This window comes from Sciurus vulgaris (genome assembly GCF_902686455.1).
Source record: "Sciurus vulgaris genome assembly, chromosome: 15".
Taxonomy (NCBI): domain Eukaryota; kingdom Metazoa; phylum Chordata; class Mammalia; order Rodentia; family Sciuridae; genus Sciurus; species Sciurus vulgaris.
In genome coordinates this window covers 36,792,486-36,818,523 of record NC_136476.1, presented here as the reverse complement: position 1 = coordinate 36,818,523, position 26,038 = coordinate 36,792,486, and the positions used below count along the sequence as shown (strand labels likewise).

At 36.9% G+C, this 26,038-nt stretch overlaps 1 protein-coding gene across 1 annotated transcript in view; it reads right to left on the bottom strand.

The window, feature by feature from the left end:
• Positions 1–26,038, bottom strand: part of LOC306644949 (uncharacterized protein) — a gene marked incomplete at both ends in the record, with an annotated part of 463,174 nt that overhangs the window by 164,952 nt on the left and 272,184 nt on the right. The window contains one exon of the mRNA XM_079112180.1: positions 13,310–13,429. Within this exon, the coding sequence (XP_078968306.1) occupies positions 13,310–13,429 (120 nt within the window). The remainder of the gene's footprint in view (positions 1–13,309; positions 13,430–26,038) is intronic.

The following is a 26,038-nucleotide window of genomic DNA, read 5'->3' as shown; positions in this document are numbered from 1 at the left end:
AACATCACTCAGTAGTGGACACCTTTGGTACAACTGATGAACCTACATTATTACCCAGATTCCACAGTTCATATGGGGGTTCACTCTTGGTGGTGTACATTCTGTGGTTTTGAATGAATTTGTAATGGCATGTATCCACCATGACCATATCATATGAGGAAGTTTCACTGGGGGACTCATGCTCTTCCTACTCAACTCTCCCTTATAACCCCTGGCAACTGCTCATCTTTTCAATGTTTCTATAATGTTTTTTTCCTTGTCCAGAACGTCATATAATTGGAATCATATAAAATGGAGAATATCCAGACTGACTTCTCTCAGCAATATACATTAAAGTTTCCTTTGTGTCTTTTTATGGTTTCTTGGCTTATTTGTTTTTGTTGCTGAATAATATTTCACTTCATGGAGGTACTAGAGTTTATTTATCCATCCACATACTGAAGGGCATCTTGATTGTTCTAGGTTTTGGCAATTATGAATAAAGCTGCTATGAACATTTCCTCTTCTATAAAATAGAACTACTGGGGCATGTTGGGAGAGTCTTCTTTCTCTCCCTCCCCCTCCACCTGTGAGGTTTTAGTCTTTATGCTCTGGGAATGAAGGAAAATATTTTTGTGTCTTTACCCTCCTTTAAAGATTTAAACTTTAGATATTATAGGACTGAATTTTTTAGAAAATGAGATGTAATTCATTAAATTCACCCTATAAAAGGTGTACAGTTAAGTAGTTTTTAGTATATTATATAACTATTATCGCTAATTCCAGAAGGTTTTTGGCATACCCCCAAAATCTTAAAGTCACTGGGATATGAGTTTTGTATTCAGCATGCATACCTGGGGGATGTAATTCAATTGTTTTTCACCTAGCATACCACTGTGATGGAGACAGCTGCTTATTTCAATATCCATTCTCCCTTACTCGAACTGGACAAGGTCAGAAAGTGTGGCCCCAGATTCCCTTATACCTAGGTTTATCTGTGTGACTAAATCCTTGTCATTTAGAAAAATTGCTAGGCATGATGGCACATGCCTGTTATCCCAGAGGCTTGGAAGGCTGAGGCAGGAGGATTGCATGTTCAAAGGCAATCTCAGCAACTCGGTGAAGCCCTAACCTTAGCGAGACCAGTCTCAAAATAAAAAATAAAAATGAGCTGGGGATGTGGCTCAGTGGTTAAGTGCTGCTGGGTTCAATTTCCCAGGAAGGAAGAAAAAAACAAAAAGAAACAGTGGCAGCTTAGGGGAAAGCCATTATGAGTGAGCTAGTACACACTGCTTCATCCTTCCTTCTTCCCATTGCCTAAAATTAAAGTACAGTAGTTGGAGCTCTAGAAGCCACTCTGGATCGCACGGTGTTCTCAAGAATGGGAGTCACAAAATAGGATGATTTTAGATAATAAGCTTGGGTCCCTGACGCACTTGATCATAATGGTCCTGAGACTTTTATCTCTGGAAATTTTCTTCTACATAGGAGAAAAACAAATGTCTATGTTTATGCCACATACAGTGGACTTAATATTAAATAACACAACTTTTACCTATATTCCCATCAACGTCATACATTTTGAGTTGCCCAAAAGTTAAGGTACTTGAAAAACTATGGCCAATTTCTTCTGCTCTTAAACATAATTATTATACCAAATTGTTGCTCAGCACGGAACACCAAAGTTTTCAGCAACTTATTTAACTTAGCTTCCCACATATACTCGCTCATTCATACTTTGGGGCATGTGTAATACATAAAGTTCAACAGTCCCCATAGAAACTTGGAACACTGAGCAGTAATGGTAATTGGTCATACTCTCAAACCAATCTACAAAATTGTACTTTCAAACCAGAGGCAAGAAGCCATCTGAACATTTGTATATCAGCACTTGAATCCATTAAGAGGCAATGGAGTGTGCAAGGCAGTAACTGAATATGGGGATACAACCCCTGGCTGAAACAAGGTTCACCTGAAATTGTGTGCACTCATCAGCTTCTTCAGAACTGCTTCATAGAAAATTAAGTTCAGCTCCTTAACGGACCAAAACAAATCAGGTGCTATTCTAAGCACTTCCCCACTACCCTGGCAAACTACTTAAAAATAAAAACATTCTGACAGAATTAAAATGCTAATATGCTAAACTCCTAGAGAACAGAGAATGTTTAGTTTCTCTTTATATCCCCTGGCAGTACCTAGACTGGTGTGCTGAATAGACTAGATGATCAGCAGACAGTTATTGAGCTGAATCAATAGTCCATAAGTGTCATTTTAATCACTTGAGTAACATGAGTTTTGTGACCTTGCAGAAGCTACTTTTCATTTCTTTATCTGTTAGAGGGGATAAATCACTCTCTTCCTATAATGAATAAGATATGTATGCTAGATATCATAGGCAGTGCCTGGTAATAAGAGGCTGTCAACAAATGATAGATGCTGTTGTTACACTGTTCATATTCTATTGTTGAGATTATTATGTAATTATTATTACTCTGCTTAAGATACCGTTCTATGGCCTGGACAAACAAACTATTGTAAAACACAGTCCTTGCTTAGAAGTTTGCCAGGACAGATTATCGAAAGATAAATGAATACTTAAATAAAGTAGGAGGGTCTCAGCCCCAGGAGAAATGCTGCAATGAATAAACAGTTCTGGTGGACCAGGACTGCAGAACTGATTCCTAGACTGAGGTTTTGACTGCCTTGAGCCCCACTGGACATCTAGCTAAGACTTTTCATGCTTTTTTCACCCCTCTCTTCTTATCATGTTCTATCCTCTGAGAGTTTAACATCCCTACTTTTTTTCTCCAGACTTGGACTTGTGTGCACCTTTTGGCAGATCATCCCTGCAGATTAAAAGCCTGGTACTGGCCTGCTCTGTGGCCTGGGTCCAGGACTCTTCACAGCCAGGTAGGGTCCTCTGGGCAGCCCCAGGAGGCAGGGCCCCAGCTTGTGCCATGAGCAAAGCCAGACAGTGCCATAGGAGTTCTGGGAGATGAGTTCACCTGGAGGACCAGCATGGGGGCTGCTTCCTGGAGCAGGTGGGAGGGGGGCTGTGTTGATAAAGGAAGGTCTACAGAGGAGGGAAGGAGGACACTCCAGGCTGAAGAAGTCCTATGAGCACCACGAGGGAGCCAGGAGTAGTCTCAGCAAACTGGAGCAAAGAAGGTCTAAGAGGAAAGCAAGGATCAGATCTGGCATTCTGCTGTTGAACTGTGTTTGAGGAATGTGACTTTGCAGAAACATATAATTGACTTTGACATTCGGGAGTGAAGAGTAAAGTGCATATTCTTTGTCACAATGTTGTGTTGATAATGGTACACGTGGAATGGATGGGCAGCCAGTGGGTGTTAACAGAGAATTGGAAGGAAGGTGAGTCTGCAAGAGGCAGGAAGACCTGACTTCAGAAATACATAATTGGTTCTGACACAAAAATAACTTTTGAGTAGAAATCCGAAAAGTTCATCAAACAGCAACCCTAAGGAATTTAGTTTCCATTTAACATCCAATTTGAAACACAGTATCTTAGGGACTGCAAGATCATCCAGAACATGTTTATTCTAAAGGTCAGGAAAACCAGATTCAGAAAGTCAACTGTGCTGCTTACTTGAAGTCTCACAGCCAGTTGTAAATAAAGCCCAGATCCTAAAACAATCTCTCCTTGGGGTTTTGACCCTGACAATGATGTAGAATCCCACGCTTTTAGTTTTGGTAATATATTTTAATTGAAGATACAGGAACTTTCTCTTAGCAAAATTTTATATATGCATCTAAGCAATACAGATCTTTATTTTCTTTTAGTAATCGTTTTCCTCTTCGTCAACATGGAGCTGAAACTGAGCTGAACACAAAGGAAAGCTAAAATGTGTCCCTCTTCAAAGCTTTCCGTTCAGTAATCATGCTATTATTTTTTAAATTAAATATATTTTCCTTTTTATTTAAAGGTGATTATTAACAGGGAAAACAGGAAAATTTTGAAATTGACATTTAGAAATGACATCTATTTGCTAATGTTCTAGTAAACTATGAACTTTGAGTGTTTTGCTTCACTTTGCCAACTCAATTACAATCTTACTTTAATGGACTGAATCACTACTCACTCTAACTCTAGATAGACACACACACACACACACAAATCAGGTCTATCCATATTAGAAGACTTTAAAAATAAACTGAACAGATATGCTGCACCAAAGGGACATTTTGCCACTGCCTAACACCCAAAGTATCTTCTTGTGTTTTCTTAAATTCAGGTGACAGAAATCTGATCCTCCATCACACAATTTGATTAGACTGCCTGACCAAACCCTGGTGCAAAATGACCTTGTCCAACGCTGGAGCAGTCTCCAAGCCCACCCATTGACGAGTGAGTGACGTGAAGTACCTCCATCCATAACGAAGTCATAAATGGCCTATTAGAAAGAGGCGTTTAAACTCTTCGCACAGGTGGAAATTTTTACCATCACCTTGTAAACAACTAACAAACTCCTCTGAAAGAGACTTATCCTTCCACAAGCTAAATTAGCCCTTTATATTAAAGACATTCAGGATACAGAAGCAATAAATTATTCTTTGGTGCCCCAAGTGATTTTCTAAGTTGTAATTTAAATAGTAGTCCCTAGATTACTAGCATAAACTAATGTATGCTAATGCAGGAAATATTCATATAACTTTTACTAAACATATTTAAGATTTATTCACTGCTAGTTTCCTGCTTACAGATAATCACAATCAGGGATGCTCTCAAGAATTTGAAAACTAAAAGAAAAAAAAATTGGAACTCATGCCTAACAAGGACTTTTTTTTTTTCTAATTTGGTTCTTTTTAGTTATACATAACAATAGAATTCATTTTGACAGGATTTTATTAATACAAACTTTCAGCATTATTGACAAAGTCCTCTTTGAGGAGGGCTCACAATGTAAAACATGAAAATGTGCCCAAAAGGGAGTCATAAAATTCACACATCATTGATGTATTTCTATCTGATGTTGAATTTTTAATGGGGTTTTGTTTTATATTTATGAGGTTGTTTGATCTTAAAAATCTGTGTGCCTGAGCATTGGCATTTTCAATGCTTCACATTTTATTTCCTCCAGTGTCTTTTTGATAATTAATCTTGGTATCTGTTTGTTGTTTGGAATAACTGTCAGAATCCTCACAAGTGGTAGACATCTCATAAACAAGAGATAGGGGCTGGGTAAGCTGCAAGGAAATTAGAACATGATAAAGAAAAAATATTTTTCTTCCTTAAAGGATAATGGTTTTCAGTTAATTCCAAAGGTCAAGTGTAAAAAAATGGTCCCTTTCCTTAAATACTGAGATTCATCATCCTGACATTATTTACTAGAGCTGCAGTTCATGAACTGATAAAAGGCCCCATGATCTTGTGCTCTGCTGTCATATTTTTAATGATTCCTTAATTATATCTTAAGACAAGAATGTAAATAGTATATATATTCAGTCTTGGGCACTGGGCTTTATCACACTACATTTCAATGACTTTCCAGTTTCACCACTGCTAATAAAAGCAGTATTTATTTCCTGCTATTTGTCAGACATCATCCTGAAGTTTTTATTATATATTATAAAATATTCCAAAATCATAAAAGGTACAGTGAGTAATAAAGTAAATGTTTATGTAACCACTAGCCATTTCATCAAATACTAATATTTACCAAATATTAACATTTACCATATTCTTTTTTAAAAAATAAACTGTTATAAATGGGGTTAATGTATGCTATACACATTCCTCAATTCAATTCCCCTTCCTCCCTGTCCAGAGGCTAACCAACCTTGCAAAGGTAGAGCATATTTTTCCCATTCTGTTTTTACACCTAAGTATTTTATCTAATATCTAGTAAAGACTTACGTGACATTAAAAATAATATAAATGGTATATTTTAAATGAAATCATGTCCCCATTATAATTATATTTTTAAAATTTACCTATATTAACACATACTGATCTAGTTATTTTTTCTATAGTATTTTATTGTATGAGTAAACCAGATGTTACCTATCCATTTACCTTCTGTTGGATGTATGTGATTTTCTCACACTTTTACTCCATAACATTTAGTACTTCATTGAGCATTTGTTTTTCCAGCACAAATACCTAAAGTGAAATTGCTGGGACTTAGGCATATATTCAACTCCGTAGTTTTTGCCAAGTTGCTGCTTCAAGTGATTACTTCCTCGCTGACACTTGTCTTTGACACTTCTGATTTTTTTGCCATGCTAAAGGGCATGAAGTGCTAGCTCTTGTTTTCATGTGCAAATCCCTGACTCTAAGGCTGAGTGTCCCTTTAATGCACATTCACCATGCATATTTCCTAGTGACCCATACTTTTCTACTAGGTTGTGTGTCTTTCCAAAGAAATGATTTCTAGGAGTTCTTCATATTTTATAGATACTACTCATGATGTTATATATATCAAAAATAATTATCGTAGCTGCATCTTGTCCTCTTACTGTCTCCATGGAGTTTTTAAGGCATATTCAATTTTTAATGAATTATACAAGCTTTATTATTTGCCTTTTGAGGTTGGGGACTCTTTGTGTTTTAATTAAGAAAATCTTCCCAAATGCAAGGCTATAAATAAATTCTTGTTTATTTTCATCTATAAGTTTTCAGGGTCATGCTTTTCACATTAGGTTTTTTAATCCATCTGGAATTTATTTTCATGTCTGATGACCATTTATGGGTGAACACATCCCTTAACAATTACACGTAATGCCACTTCTGCCAGTGCAAAGTTCTCTTCTATGTGCATGCCTATTCACAGGTTCACCTTTTATAATTTCAAAATATTTTTGGTACAGGGAAATTGAACCCAATGTGGTACTCTACCACTGAGCTATATTACAAAACCTTTTCTATTTCACCTTGAGACAGGGTCTCAATAATTTGGTTAGGCTGGCCTCAAATTTGCAATTAACCTGCCTCAGCTTCTCAAGAAGCTGGGATTTCAGGCATGCATCGTTGTTCCTGGCTGTTTATGGGTTCTTTACCCATCTGTGTTGTTTTGTCTGTCTATGTTCTAATCTATACTCTTTTGATACTTTTATATCTTGGTAACAAGTCTTAGTATTGGTGGAACAAGGCCCATCCTTTCTCTTCTTCAAAAAATTCTGCCTATATTGGATATGTAAATTAATTTGTGGGGAAACTCGTATCCTTATATTAAGACTTCCCATTCATACCAGCAATTTATGAGTGTTGGAAAGCAGTATGGAGATTCTGCAGAAAACTTGGAATGGAACCACCATTTGATCCAGCAATCCCACTTCTTGGTTTATATCCAAAGGACTTAAAATCAGCATATTACCGTGATTCAGCCACATCAATGTTTATAGAAGTTCAATTCACAATAGCGAAACTATGGAATCAACCTAGATGCCCTTCAACAAATGAATAGATTAAAAAAAGTTATATATATATATATATATATACACACACACACACATATATACACACACACACATACACACACACACACACACACACACACATATATATATATATATATATATATATATATATAATGGAATATTACCCAGCCTTAAAGAAGAATGAAATTGTCATTTGCCAGTAAATGGAATGGATGGAGTTGGAGAATATCATGCTAAGTGAAATAAGTCAATCCCCCCAAAAAACAAAGACTGAATGTTTTCTCTGATATATGGATGCTAATTCAAGATTGGCAGGGTAGGGAAGAGTAGAGTTACTTTAGATTAGATAGAGGGGAGTGAAGGGAGGAGATGATGTATGGGGGTAGGAAGGATAGTAGAATGAATCAAACATTATTACCCTGTGTACATACATAACTATACAACTGGTGGGGTTCTGTATCATGTATAACCAGAAGAATGAGAAATTATAACCAGAAGAATGAGAAAGGACATTCTACTGTCATGTAGAATATAACAAAAAGACTTCCTATTCATGAATAGTATATGTCTCTACTTCATGTCTTAATCCTTCACTTAATATTTGCAAGTTTATTCTGAGAATTTTTGATGAGGTAATGATGTCTTCCCAGCATAATTAAATGGAGGCTCTAACATGGAAACCTGACTGACCACATCACAAAAAGGCTGTCATGCATGCATCACAGTTAAGCTTCCAGGTTCTCCTATAGAATATAGTGGAAACCCACTCAGCCTCCCAAGGGAAGGAGGACTGACTGGCCTTTTGGGTAGCTGCCAGCTAATCAGCAGTTTATTATTTCAAATAATAAGAAATAGAAAACAAAATCTGATCTTTCAAATAAGTATGTTTTTCTTCCTCTCCCTTCTTTTTCTCTTATGTGTAATTATTGGTTCCATCGGGTTCATTTGCACACAGAAAAATAAATTAGTCTTAATTAATTGGATATCTTTGAGGGATTAATGACACTCCATTCAGGTTTTGTGTCTCTTTCAACCTAAAATCTGAGAGTTCTGTTCCTGTTATTAGTGGTATCTTTCTAGAATTACATTTCCAATTGGTTATTACTATTTCAATATGAACCTATTTATTGCTTTCCTGTGGTTGTTCTGAGGGATATGTATAATAAGCTCCTTAGTAAATTGCTTTGTACATATTTGGTCTTCATCAGATTCCTTTTAATCCTTTCCACAGAAGTGCAGAAATGGTGCAGAATATTAGTCTAACATAAAAATCCATAAAATATGAAGTTATATAAAATATTTATATGAAGACCTTAATGGATTTTTATAACACATACCATTATTAGACTCATAATACATTAGATATGTCTTGTAAATACAAGGTAATTACATTTAAAAACCCTACAGGGTGATATATTTTACAAACTATACAGGCTGCTTTGATTTTTCTTTGTGAAATCATATACAACTCAATATGCCAAATGTGTTATAAAACAAATTTAGTGTTTTGGGCACTACATATTTACCCAAGCAGGAATTTTGGTAGTCAACCCAGGCTATTTGTTAGTATATCATAAAATCAAAGATTGAATTGGAAAGCACTTATGCTTTTAAAACATCTCGCCCCTTCACTGCACTTTTATCCTTTGAACAAAATCAGTTAAGAAAAAATATGGTTGTTACTAATTAATAAAGACTTTATGAAGTTATAAGCAGCTTGGAGCATGTACGCATTTGCAGTGCAATGCTAGTTCTTTATTCCACACTTACGGATGGAGAAGTTAGATCAAACTTTGGTTTTGGAAAAAACATACTTCTCTCAGGAGTGTACTGAACTAATTCAGGTGAAAAACTTGCTGAGAAAGCAACAAGGGAAGTTCCTCAGGAGCTTAACTGCTCTTGGCGTACTGCTACCTTCTCTATATTTATTTCCACTAAACATTCCAACACGGGAGCCAGATTTGAAATATAATTAAGCAAATTAAGTTATTATCTTCAGGTGTCAGCACTTAAATTCTGTTTCCTTTCTATTGTCAGAGATGGGGAAGAGGTTGGTGAGTGCCTCAAGAACACATGGAAATAGTTTTACTTAATAGTTTCATTCCATTTTACTTTATTCCATTTTTACTATGTATGTGTTGAACTAATGTTTCAACCCACAGAAATAATACTCCATAACCCATTAGTTCTTTGCCCTGTATCCAACCAAGGGAGCAAAGAATAATTTCATTTAAAGCAGATCCATTTTTGATACATTGCATTTTTTGTTTCACTTGAGTTTCCGTGAATTAATGACTTGCTGTAAAAAAACAAACTCTTTCCACACAGTGTTTAAAAATGGGTATTTATAAAGCTGTCCCCCCACAAGCTCACCCCATTCTACAAAAAACACCCCTATTTCATCAGTTATTCAAAGGAAAACTCTATCCTCAATTAATATAAATATTTAAATAACTTTTCTACCAATGTGAATGAGGGGCTTATATAACCACTTTATGAACCACAAAGCTAAGGCAAATGAGGTTTGTAGTAATTTCATACTGAAGAAAATCCCATCCTGTAATGAATTCATGTCAATTAAGATCCTGATGTTGTTTTCGGCTGACAACCAAAGCCAATGTGATCTTCTTCCCCACCATTCCAATAATGGATAACAGCCTTTGACACACAGCCTTTCTCTTTTCTGCAAACAATGCAAATCACACACAAGCAAAGTTTCAGAAAATCGTTAGACATAAAGCCGCCTGCTGAGTCTTCTGGACAAACTGCTCAGACTGTTTCTCAAAGTGCAATGAACAGAATTAGCCCTCAGAGGAAGCTATCTAGAAAGCTTTTCTAACACAGTGGACAAGCCAATTTGAGCCAAAGGCCCCAGTTGAGAAGTTGAGGGAGTGTCACTTGAAGGTCAAAAATGACCATTTATTTTGGTCAAAATAAATTAAGCCTTTAGGTGAAAGAGTTCCACAAATAGGATGAGTCCGTCTGTTCTGGCTTTCAAATATTATGTGAATTTTTGAAAGAAAACTTTTCTGAAAGAATTGTCAGTTTAAAAAGGGTATGAGAGAAGATAAACTAAACTACAATAAAAATTATTGTCCTCTCAGAAGACAGATAGCAATGATTTTACCCAGAAGTGTAGCAAGATATTTCCTACTTCTGTCCAAACGGGGATAAAGTTTGTTACATCCACAACTATGAATTACCAGTTGGCACACATCCCTGAATTCACATGATTTATCATAAAACCTGTACACTGGCTTGAAAGGACATCATAGCACATAAATGAAGGAGTTCTTTTATCACCTCTTTAAAAATGGAAAATCATTTATGCCACTTTAACACAAATACTTTCCATTTATTTATTTATGTATTTTATTTTTGGTACTGGGATTGAACGCAGGGGCACTTGACCACTGAGTCACATCTCCAGCCCTATTTTTTTTATATTGTATTTGGAAACAGGGTCTCACTGGGTTGTTTAGTACCTCACTAAGTGGTTGGAGCTGGTTTTGAACTCGCAATCCTCCTGTCTCAGCCTCCCGAGCCACTGGGAATACAGGCATGTGTCACTGCTCCCAACAACAATAATCCTTTCCATTTAGAAGGATTTTCATGTTGACAAGACCCTCTTCCTGTATATTCTACAATGGTATTTTCATAGTGCTTTCAGTATAAAATCTAAGAACATGAGAATTGAGAACAGTCACAATGAATTTTCTCCAACAATAAACACTTAACCCTGCTGAGCACATATCATATGCAAGCACTGAGCTAGAGGCTAGTGAGGTGAGAATCAGCTCTCAAACCTTGTCCCTGAGGAGCAGAGTTACTGCTCTGGTAGGGGAGGAGAAACAGGGGTACAAAGGTCTTTTGGACACTAGGGAGGACTCACGTGAAAGCAGACATAACTGTACAAATAGATGATGTTGCTCAACTGTTTTACCTCTTACCCTCCTGACTTTGCCAAGAAGTTTTTGTGATCCATACAAGAAAGGATTCTTGTTGATTATTCCATTCTGTTAAAGAGCCTTTCTCTCTCTGGGCTGGAAACTCACAAATAAGGGGCATGAAAAGAATGTCCACTGCTGGCTATTTTCTACAAATGACCACTCACATTTAACTTTTCTCCTATAACAGACACAGAGATTGTAGTGATTCATCTTTTAGTGTCTACTTAGAAGATGAAGTTATACTTTTGTAAAGTGTTATATCTTGTTTGGTCAAATGATGTCCTCAGATAGACTCACCTCCCACAGAAATTGTTAGAATTTCACAAACTTATAAGGAGTCTGAATTAGCTTCTGGCATTTAGGCAGCTTTGATCTTTTCCTCTCCCTCCCATTTCTTAGTCAACCCTAGCTTTAACTCTTTGTGTTGGTAGGCAATTTCTCTTTCAGATTAAATATTTCCAACCGCTCAATTACTTATGATCTCATATGACTGAGGACCTTCAGAAGTATGCACCATTTTCTTGCAATGGAATCAGTGTAATACTATGTAATAATAATGTTTGTGACAACCTTCAGTGTTCGCCAAGTGACAGTAATTGTTTTTGGTGGAATTACTATAACCAATTCTATTATGTCCATGATTGGTTCATATTATTCAACTTCCTTTATGGTATGATGGTTTAATAATTAGACTTACGATGTTTGCATGTAACATCCATATGGTAGCACTTGTCAGCACTCTGCATAAACTAAATCCAATATGAGCTAACATATTTCAGATTTTGCATAGCATAAAACAGAATAAAATAAAAATTGCAAGATGTGTTCACAAGGAGGAGTAATGAAATTTAGATGCCAATATATATATACAGTTGTAGCTTGCGATGAATCCTTTAAGCAAACAATGAAAGTTTAAAAGGGAGACTTGACATTTTCAGAACTCAAAAGAAAGTACGCATCAACCATATGAAAATTAATTATAATCCCCTTGGGTAACTTTACCTTTGTTCCTACCTGTGCTGCAACACAAGCTCTTTGGATGTGAATGCCCATCACAAAGAAAGTGTAAATGATAAAAACACTTAGGGTTGGCCTGTGAATGGCCACTGAGAGAACCAATTTACTCAATGTCTGGAAGAGACAGACTTGAGATAAATGTGCAAAATATCTCCTGAGAGAGGACACTACAGAGGCAGGGTAGAAAAGGTAAAACTAAAGCTACTTATTTGTTTGCTTTGGAGATATTCTAAGGTATTGTTTCTCTGTGATTCTACCATTTTATGGGTTGAACAAGATTACAGATTATGCACACAGCATCCTGATTCCAATATGAGTATTTCTGAGGATAAGGTTCTTACCACACACAGCCACATTCACAATGTTCTGAAGTCATTGATCAAGTTCGCACAATATGCCAAATACAAACCACAGTTTGTTTTTCAGGAAGATGGGCCAGTACCTTGACATTGACAGTCAGCTCTACGACTTGTTTTCATTTGAGAGCTCACTTGCTGAAAATTTATTTTTAAAACCACCATCAGAGCAACAAACTTTCATAAAATAAATATGACTAACACTTTGAAGTCAAAATAACCCCAAAGAAGTCAGGAATGGAAGATGGTGGAATTTCCATTGACCCATAAAACAATCACACATAAATCTCCTTTTTACTTTACTCAATTAAATGACTACCATTTCATGTTCAGAATCACTGGCAAAACATCAGTTATTTTAAAGTGACTCCTCCACATGCTGCCCCAAACTTTAACACTCAAGTGAAATGTTAAAAACTTGCCAGACCAAGGAAAAAGTAAGACGGTTGCCCCATACAAGCTTTACACTCTCCTATACACCCTCCTCCCATGAATATGAGAAAATATCATCCAAATTACTTCAGAGTTGCTAAAAACAACCATCACAACAAGTCAGAATCAGCCAATGAGCCTCTGTGTTTCAAAGAATAAATAGAAAAGACACTGTACCGGGTCTTCAGTTTTGTGACTATTCAAGAGGTCAGACAGGAAATCTTCGTTAAGGCTCTCTCTTCGAATCAGTGTAAATTCCCGCAGGAAAACAGCCCCTTGGCTTTGGTCTCCACATACCTAGAGAGATAAGGTAGCTGAATTAAGCCTTCAGACAGAGCCTGGAGGGAGAGGGCACTGAGGGATTAATGTCTCAAGTTGAAGTAACCTCTTGGATTCATTTCAAGCCTGATTAGAGCAATCAAAAACAATGCACACAAATACATATTAATGTGAGAGCCACTAGAACATTCTGGCATGTGGCTCCTCTGACAGATGCCAGGAAAGTCCCCTGCTAAATTGGCACTTCTTAACTAGCTGGTGTACATAATTCTGAAATCAGGTGATTATAGGTTGTCTTTGTGGCCAGGTCTAGTGTGGTTAGGCTCCTATGTGTACCTCATTGGGCTGTTTATACATATGTACCACATAGGGGGTTTGTACATTCCTAGTCCAACAGATCTGATTACCAAGGTGGGTCTCATGACCTGTTGCATGTCTACCAAATAAGTAGGAGCTGGCCTGAGCCCAGAACTGACTTCCTGAGTTATTCAAGGGCTTTAGAACCAGATGCACTCTCATTAGGGGCTCCGGAAGGAGGTATTGGAGAACTTTTATCTTTAGCTTATCCATACCAGGTTCTTTACACATGTTATCTTGCAACAGCCCCATGAGGTGTCTGTTATCAGCCACACTTTACAAATTAGGAACTAGAGGCACAAAGGATTTCAGGAATTTGCCAAGCCAGTAAGTGTTGAAATCAACATTCAAATACAGATCTGACTCTAAAACCCTCATGTTTTCATTTGATCATTTTGCTGCTGGGCTCTCCAGGCCTCCTCTGGTTAGGTGTGAACTGTTTAAGTGACTCTTACAAATTCAAGGAATCAGCAATTCACCCAGGCCTCCTATGACCTCTCTGAGCCTCAGTTTACTCACTCTAAAACAGGCATGATTTCTGACTACAGCAGACAGACCATGTATATGCAACAATTATTAGTGCAGTTCCCTGCACACAGTAAGCATTCAGTAAATACAGCCATTGGTATTTTTATCAAAAGCACTTTCTATTCAAGGAATAAGTAAAAATCTACACTTTTAACTTCCATGAAGTTTTTGTTTTGTTTTGTTATGTTTTGTACCAGGGAATGAACCCAGGGGCACTTAACTACTAAGCCACATTCCCAGTCCTTTTTATTTTTTTATTTTGAGACAGAGTCTTGCCAAATTGTTTAGAGCCTTGCTAAGTCCTAAGGCTGGCTTTGAACTTGCAATACTCCTGCCTCAGCCTCCTGAGGCTTTGGGAATACAGTCATGTACCACCACACAGGGCTCATGAAGTCTTTAACCATATTGATAACATATAAATATCTACCATAGTGTTTTCATTTTTATGTATTTCAAATTTTATACTTTTCAAGGTATCGATAATGTCAATAATGAATAGACAGGAGCTCATGTTAATTTATACCTTCTTGAATGTCTGCAATAGTTTATAATAAAGTTATTTTAAACCCTAGTCTTTTGAGTGTAGTATGATTTTCCATAATTTATATGTGATAGCCTCTGAGTTGTACAGTAGTGACAATTTCATTGTGGTAGACAGAATCTTGCCCCCAAGAACTTCCCTCCCTGATGTAACACCTGTGAATATGCTTCTTTGCATGGTAAAAAAGGACTCTGCAGTTATCATTAAGGTTACTAAGTAGTTGACTTCAAGGGAGGGTATCTTGGATTACCCAGGTGGGTCCATTGTAATCACAGGACACTTTAATAGAGCTTTCTCTTATTGAGGAAGAATTTGTCAGAGATATGGTAGAGAAACAAATCAGAAAGATTCAAAGTGTGACAGGGACTTGAGCTGCCAATGCCGGGTTGTAGATAGGGGAGCACATGGAATGCACGAGAAAGAAATAACCATTGCCAACAACCAGTGAACTCAGAAGAGGAGCCCAAGCCTAGATGAGATGTATCTTTGGCCAAAAACTTCATTTTAGCCACGTGAGATTAAGAATCCAGTATGCCTTGCCAGATTTCTGACTTAAAGATATTGTGAGGTAATGTTTTGTATTGTTTTAAATCCCTAAATTTGTGGTAATGTGTGAGGGCAGCAATTGAAAATGAATACAATCACTGAGAAGCAAGGCACAATGAGAGGTGATCTCGTTTCCTCTCCTACATTAACTTTGTAAGAACTATCTGATATTAAACATGCCAAGATGGAATCTGCAAAAACTCATTCTTGAAAATGGATTCTTCTAGCTAACCTAAATTATCTCTGCTATGTTTAAAATTCATTATCTCTTAACTCTTTCCTCATCAACCATTGCTTGAGTCTGTTGTTAAACGAACTTCACAACTGGTCTTGACCATCCCACTTCCTTGCTCTGAAGCCTTCCTGATTTCCCACTTCCTGCTAGGTATACTCCCAGGTCCTGTTTGGCTTTTCAAGTTCTAGGTAAGGAAGAACACACCTATACGACACTCTGAGAAAGATCAAGAAATGAGTTTAAGGGTACTTCAGCTGCCACTTTTTAACTTGTTTTCAAAAGGAGTAATGTATGTTGAGGACCATTGAATCTCATATTTTATGAATAATTTCTCAAAAAATCCAACTCAATTTTGAATTCTATGTTTATTATTCAAAATATGGGCCCCCTTTAATCATTAAGGTCAGAGTCTTAAGAACTAAACCAGAATGAATGAACATAGGACCATTTTCTTTGAGAAAACTTTTGTCCCTATGGAAAACTTTTCTTTCTTTTGTTCAACTGATGAAGGAAATGAACAACAACAAAAAACCCACCAATATCACCCCAAAAAGACAATGAGATATCAAATATAGACACCGAATAATCATTATTGCTTGCAACAATTAAAGATAATCAGGAAACACTTTGTCCCTTTTAGTTATATATTAATTCTCAATCATAACTGCATATTTGTTTAACAAAGTATCTGCATGTTTCTGTCTCCTAAGAATGTTGACATTTCTCAATTCTCACCAGACACTCATCAAATACTTTTGTGTGATACCAATGTAGAAGGTCTTAAATAAACTAGAATTCAAACTAGTCTTAATTCTAAGACTAGATAAGAATATATAAGTAAATTGAAAGTAATTAATGTCATTTTCCCCATAGATGTCTTGTACATGGTTTCAATTTAATTGCTATACATGAACGCCATTACTAATTAACCAATTCTAAAACATTAATTTTGTTAATATTGTGAGTTTTGAATATCTATCTACCAACCATGAATAATAATTATTTTCTGTATGTTTCAGAAACACTGTTGGAATAAAGGAGATATATCAAGGATACATAAATCTATCAATTTTCTATTTCAGGCTAATTTTTAAAAACTCTTCAAATTCAAAGTATTACTACCTTTATTCTTTCATTCTTCCATCTACTCACATGCATACACATTTACTCAAGTCCCACCACTAGCTACACTGTAGCACTACACTACAGAACATAATTAGTCATGGCACAGCCCTCTGATGAGTGCATGGATGTGGCACAGCTGCTCACCAAAGCTACCATCCTCTCAACCTTTTGGATATGCACTGGATAACATTGTCAAGACTCCTCTGGAGCTACGATGGCCGAGTGTGAGTTTTAACTGGTAGAAGTTATGTGTGCTACTTATAGGCCTGGCCCATAAAATTCCTTCATGCTCTTCCCCCATGCTCTTTTGGTCTCTGGCCTGTTCGAGATGAAGATGACCTGGGAGAAATTTCAGAGTCAATGATGAAAGGCAGCAGAGCCTCTGTCAAACTTGCTCCCTGAAAGACTACATGCAGGAAGCCCACTCCATGACCTGCTTGCTTAATAGGACTAAGTGATTAGGAAGTAAAGGGCTGCTGTGTTTGAACCATCATCCATTATAGAGACTATTTGTTACTGCAGCTAACCTATCCTAATACAATGAGAAATGAAAAAGCCTTTGAGAGTACAGAGCAAAAGTAATTCATTAACCTAGGAAGGATTATAATAGTCTTTAAAGTGAGGCTAAAGGAACAGTGGGAATTCACCAGTTGGTTGAGCAGAATGGGAGTGATGAAGGGAAGATTCTTGCCCTAGGAAGAGGGAACAGCCTGGATAAAGACACGGAAGCATTATTTTGTTTGGTATATTTTAAGTAGTCTAGTATGGCAGGAATGTGGGGTACACAAGGACAAGTGGTAAGAACTGAATTTGTACAGTGGGCAGGGACCAGATTATGAATCATGGTTCCTGAAAGACTGAGGCAGCCAGAATCTTGCTTGAACTTGCATGTTGGAAGTCGGGAGTAAGTGTAGAGATGAGATTTTAGATAACTGCAATTAATCGGATAAGAACTTGTGAAGACCTGAGGGGCTAGTGAAGAAGGAAAGAAGTTTAATATTTGGCAACCAACTAAAAGCAGAAGATAAGTCTCAGGTTATACCTATATTCTCTGTCTAGAATTGAGCAGCAGAACAGAGGAGAAGGTAGCAAACTCAGCAAAATAGAAAATATTACAGGAACAAGCATGTCAGTTAGATAATGAGTTTGGTTCCTGAGAAGTGGAGTTTGAAGTCCTTGGACAGAGGAAGATGAGGGTGATGAACAGGAAAGAGACTGGGATGGAGAGCTGCTCTCTAAGTGCTGGTGTCATAGGAAGAGTGAATGACAGTTGACACAAATGATTGGCAAGGTAAAGCATGGAGAATTACAAGACATTAGAGCTAAGAACACTGGGGCACGCTGATATTTAACAGGTAACGTGGATCTATCTCCCATGGCTCATTTATAACAAAATATTAACAAGGAAAATCCAATTCATATTGACTTTGGACTTTAGGTTTCCTTCTATCAGTTTTCTCTGAAATCACCTTATGTTAACACAACAGGCAACTTATTTCAGAAAATTAATTCCTTAAAGAAACAAGGATCATTAAGTGATCACCTCCCAAACCTTGAATTCAACTAATGTTGAGTGAAAATTAAAGATTTCCAGAATAAACTCTGATTTTTTAAATTCTATTTCCCATGGTCAGACCACGTTTCCTGATTTTTTTGTTTGGAAAATGTGGCTTTATATTTGATATGTCGGAAACTGCCTCGCAATTAAAAGGTAGTTAGCATATAATAAAAATGCATCAAAATTGGCACTAATTGGGTTTTATGGTTCAATGGTGTTAGTTTTACAGATGGAAAAACAGAAATGTAAGTGGAAGAATTGTGTGCAGGGCCAGTGACTAGTTAGGATGTGGGGCCAGAGAAAGTATCTCTGAAAAACTCAAATCTCTGCTGGATTCAAATCCCATTGTTCACTCACAGAAATAGAGAAAGGAATGTGGAATCCTTACTGAAATATCTACTTGTTTCCATGGCATTTCTAGACTCCTGAGGACTGTTCTCCAGGTGTAAGAAGACTGCTGTAAGCTAGAATCTGGGCCCCATGAAGATAACGTTTCCTATTGCCATCTTGATTTCCTGCTTCAAACAGGGAGCCCTCTTTCTGACTGTTGGAACACCAAAGTACCCCTGAGAGAACCTGGAAATATAGAGATACCAGCTTCCAGAGGAGAATCCTAATAGATCAAAGAAGTCATGGAAACAATTTATTGTTGTGGTATATATTCTCTTTATTATCTTTAAAGGGACTGAGCAGTCAGTTGTGCATAGATGTTTGAAAGGGACAAAGGTAAATACAGAAAAGTAGGAAAAGTCTTTCAAATAATTTTCTATTCTGTATTTCATTAAAGAGAAAATGGGGATGAAGGTAGTATAAAAATAAAAGTCACTGAACAATTTTGTTTTTTTTTTTTTTTTTTTTTTTTTTTGCATTTGACTTTAGGACAAAGGCAGGGTATAAAACTAGGTCTATAATATACTTTTGTCTTTTCCTTTAAACTTGCTCCCTTTCTGACCAGGCACCAACTATTCGCCTGACTGACCTGGCTTTCAGTGGCTCCAGAGAATGCTGATTAGGATTATGACTCATCTGCTCACAATTAACATATCTGGTATAAGAAAAGATAAAAATCCCCCCTCAGATTTTTGTTTGTAACAAGTTTGCTCTGTGTACTGTGACTAGAAATTGGAAAGTTATGATACAGAACAACTGGTTCACATTTGGGAGTCTCTACCATCATTAAAGAAGAACCATAATTTCTATAACAATTGTGATATTTATGATGGGAGCTGATTATGGCTGGAACTTCCATTCAGCTATAATTTTCTTATAACTCTGAGAGAGGCTGCCACTTACTTGTACTGGAAAGAAGGGTTGTAGAAATAATTGAAACTAACATATAAGCCTGCCCTCAAATTATCAGTTTATTGTTCTTCTTTCTTCATGTAGTTTTTCTATGAAAACTGAAATGTAGCCAAGTTTATATCCCATGGGTAGGATTTAGGTTTCAACATTACTTACACAGTGTAGCTTTGAAAACCACACCATTAAATTCTTTTTTTCCTACCAAAAGGATTTTATAAAGTAGGTTTATGCCCATATTTTGGTTCAAAGGTTACTAAGAATTAAGATAGCAAAACTATAAATTCTCAGTAGATTAGAATAACTATTTAAATAACTTAAGTAACTGGCCCCTGTGTTATCAGAATGTACACCTATGTTTAAATACCAGTGGGTAGTGAAATGATTAATATCAGAATTTTGTACTCTTGGCAGAAGAAGGACACTCAAATATTTACTGGCTAAATAATTTAATAGAAAATTTCCTTGGAGTCAATACAATTTCTTGTTCTAGTACTAAGAATTGCTACTAAGTTATAGGAGGAAATGATGAGAACTTACATGAACCCAGAGAACTCAAGTCATGCCACCCCATCTCACTTCCACCTGGTCCTAAAAAATCAAAGTGATTCAGAGACCAAGGGAAGAAAGAAAAAATCTGACCCCATGTGAATGTGTAAGTAACTTCTGGTTTGAAAGACGATGAGCCAGAGGATTAAAATATTCTAATACTAAGCCAAAAATGAGAATGGGACATGAAATTTAAAAAATTAACTACATTTCCCATCAAGCAGATTATAATAACACATATAAAGCCTTTTAACTTTATTAAATATCTTACAAATTTAGTAACAAATTGAGTTCCATTGCTATAGTAAAGAAACACTTGTCAGTAAACATGGGTCCTCAGTTTTTGACCGGTAACAGCCTGTTCCTGATATCACTATTCTAATAGGTGCCATGAAGAAAAATCAAGTCTGCCTTCAATGGCCCCTTTCCATTGGTCCAAACAACCTCATTCTTGGTTGGAATATTCTAATGTGGTGAGATCAAGAAACAAGTGAACAGTAATTTAATTACAAAGGATAGGAAAAATTCATGAATAATCTTATTAAAGAAATTCCCTCATCATAATGGAGGAGAAGTAATTTGGAGGTTAATAAGTACCAAAACAAAAATACTTATAAATGTCAATGAATTCAGAGTCATCAACCAGAGGAGCTCAATTTATCATGTGTGCATCAGCAACTGTCTTCTGCATACACTCAAACTCACCCAAACCTCTAGCCAGTTTTGCAATGACCCAGACTTTTATAGAGACAGCAGGAAGGCAGGGTCACTGAGTAAACTGCCTCAATGTTGAAAGGGACCACTTAGAAATCCATCTGCTTATCTTTGAAAATATTTTTGGTTGTTTTGGAAGGTAAAGATCTTTCGACAGAGACCTGCAATGGCAATATTCCTCTCCATGCCAACTGCTATGGCAGGCTCATCTGGGGACATGGGGAGAATGAAGTGAAGTGGCTTCAGGTGTCCCCAGCAAGTGGCTGCCAACTATGCAAGCTGATTAGCAGTGCTATACTCCCTGACGGAAAGGCTAAATATGATCCCTGAGAAGATCGGTGGTGGTAGTTAATAAAAGCATTCTTAGAACTGACATTTATATACCTGGTGTTTGGAGCTTAAAAACATTTCAGTATTCTGTTTGTTCTTCTACCAACTTTAATTACCATTTCTAAGGATTGTAAAGATAATTGCTAAAAGGTTAGAGCTGAAAGAAGTGAGATGGAACATGCTGGTCCAAAATGTTCAGCTGGGCCTCATAATTCTTGGTACAGATGTTCCTGCTTAATTCAGGTCTGATTTAAAGGAATAGCTATAATATGGTTTAAGGCAAGGTGACCAGATGTAGCTGAATTTAAAGATCTGTCCCAGAATGTCAATGAAAAGAAACTCCATTACCCTAGCAAAATAACCTTTATGTGGGGGAAAAAAAAGTTACATTTAAAGAAATATCTACCTTATCTTTACAATAGATATCTACCTTGACAAGATTCTAAAAACAAAACAATAAAAATCGTCAAGAAAAAAAAAAGACTAATATAATTTTATAGAGAAGTTTACCTTCACAGAGCAAAAGGAAAAGTAGTAAAAAGGATTCCATCAGAGAGTACACATTGTGTATAATGTGGGCTGATCTACAGATAAGCTACGGTATTTCTGTAACTTGTTATAAAATGGGCACTGAAAAATTAAAGTGCTAGGAAGACCTTTAGAGACCATGTTTGTCAAGTTCTGATCTTTGAGGGGGAACATAAGTTGCCTTCCTAGTGTAGAAAAGAGAAATCCTGTGAGTCCTAAGCTATCTCCCCAGACATATGTAAGATGGCAAAACAACCAAATAACTCAAAAAAGGCAGCCACTTTCCCAAAACATATAGGTAGCTCTTTTATTCCATATCTTTCCAAACACTTAAAAACACATATTACCCGGCTCCTATCATGAGGAGAGCAGGGTACAGTTTCTAAAGTGTTCTAAAGACACTGTTTCAGAAAACATGGCCAATAACAGGTATGATTCAGATCTACATGTTGACAATGAAAGAAATATGATACAGGAAGGTCCAAATCTTTTGTGTTCCCTTCCTAGATGGAGGGACACATTATAGTCACATCTAAGGATGAGGAGGAACAGGCATGGTCTTCAAATCATGTTTGTGTCTGTGTGTGTGTTTATGTGCATGCTTTAATCTTACATGTAAAATAAAATGCTCATTTGATGTCCAGAATTAAGCAAGAGAGTTGTATAGTTGAATGAGATGCTAAGATGAAGAGAAAATGGAACACAGAAATGTCAGTGGGTACATGCAGTGGTAGAAATCAGCCTGTTTGGATTTTATAGTTTATGTAGATCAGCATTATTAGTGATGCATTTCCAGAGTGAGTTGTTTAGTTAAGAAGAGTTGGAAGTCTGGGTGCTACTAATATTCTGAATAAAGCTGAAGATTAGTCCAAGAGCCATTTTCTTCACCAATGATGCCACGGGGTGTACTCTGAATCTACCTCCGTGTGTGGTATGGGCATGTTCTCCATGGGCTGTTACGATGCCTAAGCAGATGCCTGAGGAGACGTTAAAGCAGTCCATTCCTGAGACATGCAGAGCTCTTCTGAGGGTGACTTTTGCTCAGGGTATCCCATCGTCTTGCCAAAGTGTTCCTAGCACTGTACTGCAGCCTGGGGCTCTTCCTCTGCAATTCATCCGTGCTCCTCTCTCATCCACAGAGGACACTACACACTGCAGTCTGAAGACTCTTCCAGAATCCTTGGCATCCCCTACCTTTCCCTGAAAAAATATCTTAAGATTTATTGACAAATAAATTCCTAATCTTATCTTTTCATTCACTTCTGGGAGGACCTAAACCAACAGCGTCTTTTCTTCTTTTGGCCCAAGAACTACTAGACTAGACCCAAAGTTTTGCATTTACCATCCCTATCTATACCAAAAAGGTCATCAATCTCCATGATGCTATTAGTGTTTCTCTCTCTACTCTCTTCACATTGAGGTCTCTTTTAATTCTTCATAGTATTTTAAATAATGATTGGAACTGGTGGATGAGAGACATCTCTGATTCTGTCTCCCAGATTGACTTATCTGTCTCCAAGTTTAACATCATTCTAGTGTTCCTTCTGATCTTAGATTTGAAATGCAGGTATACCTCAGAAACTCACTGTATCTAGTTAGCTCAGTGGCTTTAACTACATAAGAGTCAAGGTAACAAGCTAAATTATTTTGTGGGCAAGTGAGCTCTTACTGTTTCACAACTCTAGAATTTTTTCTTAACCCTGGCTGGAAGTATTACCAGCATGTGCCAGTATTTCAGAGGGGAAAAAAAAATAGATTAGTTTGGTCTCAAGGAAATGCATTGCCCTTTAAAGAAATGTTTGAAGTACAATTCTATGTACTGAAATTGTAAAACTCTTCATACATGAGCAAACCACCATCATCAGCCCCTGACATACCTCATGTCCCAGTCTCTAAAAACTGTAAATACAAAATTAAAATAAATGTATGTAAGTATTTAGATTGTATATGTAACTTAAAGAATTACAAGTATTTTTCATTTAGTATCTCAAGAAAACACCCAAGAATGGGGGAGATTCCTACCTAATGCATAGCTAGCATTCTCAAATGTCCACTTTTTCCTCCACACCTATTTCTGTCATTCTTGATGTACTTCTCAAACATGGTAGCTGGTTCTTCAAAGCATTTTTATCTCTCAACTCCCAGTTTATTTCTACGATTTGATTTATCTATTTCTTAGGGGCAAACAGAAGTGGAATGCTGAATACATTTGAGCATTATTATTTTGCCACTTATTTTATTAATGATGTTTTTTCCTATTAAAGAAGCATGAGAACCTATGATTCCCCTCCTCTGAATCCACAAGGTCTTGCAGTGATAGTGAGATCCACAATCATGGTACCTGGATGGGAGTCCTAGCTTACGGCTTCCCTCCTATGAGATCTGGGTCAGTCACTAAAACTGAGTCTTAGGTCCTTCATATGTAAATGAAGAATAATAATACTTAGCTCATAAAGTTTGATAATTATGAAAAGTGACTTATAAGCTATGAAGTGCTATAGAGTTTGGTAGTATCACTAACATCAGGATTTTACATATGTATTATGAGATAGCAGAGCATGTCCACTCAAATTAATTAGTATTTCCATCTTCACTGATTCACTTGGCTAGAAAAACATGTGGACATTCCAGTGTAAACATAATTAGGGAGGGGACATAGGAGCCACATGTCATAATCTATTCAGATATGACTCCTGGCACCTCATTTTTAAACAAAGAAGCACAGTCAGTACATTATTACTTCTCTAATGGCATGTATATTCATCTCTCTTGTGGTCATTTTGGAAGTTGTCTTAACCTCCCCTACTCTGCTGTAATGATAACAAGGTCAGGGATCCCGATCTACTGATCATTCTGCGACATTAAGAACAATACTTTAAACTTAGTATGTGCACTTCTATTAACTGAATTGAATAAAAATAAATTTGGCACATCCAATTTCAGAGAAGTGGAAATCAGTTTCTTATCCTAATACAACAGAACATTCAAACAATTAAATAATGGTATCCTGAATGCAGAGTTGGCTACCTAGTAAATAATGAAGAGCCTAGTAGTGCAGGTATTCTGGCCAGGAGCTGCAGAAAGCATTTTGATGAATTCTAAGAGGCTTGCCAGCTCTGAGAATCTGTGGATTAATTATACAAACTTATGGCTATTATTTCCACTGTCACCCTCACTTCCTTAGCAGACAGGAATTTGTAGTGACTTCGCATTCTGTACCCCACGTTATGCAAAGGTCTTTTTGTTATTAGTATATTTGGAGTGCTGTCTAGTTTTTAGGCATCTGAAATAATAGCTTCTTTGACTATGTATTGGGATAAAAAATGATGGATAATTCAAGCATATTCAATCTGTTTACTCATTAAATAAGTGAACTAGATAATGCAGAAAGTACCATAATGCATTGTGCAGAACCAAGAATCTGAGGTGAATAATTTTAAGTGCTGCCCATGCCCATTGCATTTCCCAGTCAGTTTCTTTCCTCACTTTCCTTTGGGACTCCTGTTTTTTTTATTACTCTGTTTTCCTTATATGTGAATGTCTTTCATTTTACAAGAAAAAAAATTGTCATTTAGATATGAACACTCTAAAATTATGACCTCTTCAAAATTGCATGCCTCTGTGCTCCTGCTTCTGTTGGTCTCTCAGGCTGATATTTTTTTTTTCCCCCAAAGGAAAATCTCTTTCACCTGTACCCTGAATTTCATTCAGTGATGACCCTAAAGGATCATGTCCCATTATTTATTATTCACCCTCATATTGTCATTACTTCTCTCCCATTGACTCTTTTCCCTTCTGCTCATCCCATCTCACCTTCTCATATGCCAGAGATGGGGAAGAAGCAGGCCAGAGGGAGAGGGAGAGGGAGAGGGAGAGGGAGAGGAAGAGGGGAAGAGGGGGAGGGGGGAGAGGGGGAAAGGGGGAGAGGGAGTGATTTTTCTTGACCTTCTGCTTTTGTGTCTAGTAGCCAACATTTTTCTTCCTTTTTAACTACTTTTCTAGAAAGAAGTCTCCACTGCACTTAATGGTTCTACAAAGTTAGAAAACAGAACTCTGACTTTAGTTATTATTGTTCAAATGAATTTCCCTGGTTCAAGTTGTCAAACTTTATGTACCAAACATAAGAAGGAGTTCTCAGTCTTCATTTTGCATGTATGACCCAGTTGCCATTTTTGCTTGAAACTATCTTCTCCTCTTTCTATGACACCACACCCTTCAGATCCTCTTCCATCTCCTGTATACTTTGGTATTCCTCTGCCCATCCTTTAAATCCTGGCATTCTCTTGTGATGGACACACCAATTGTATTTTATTCTAT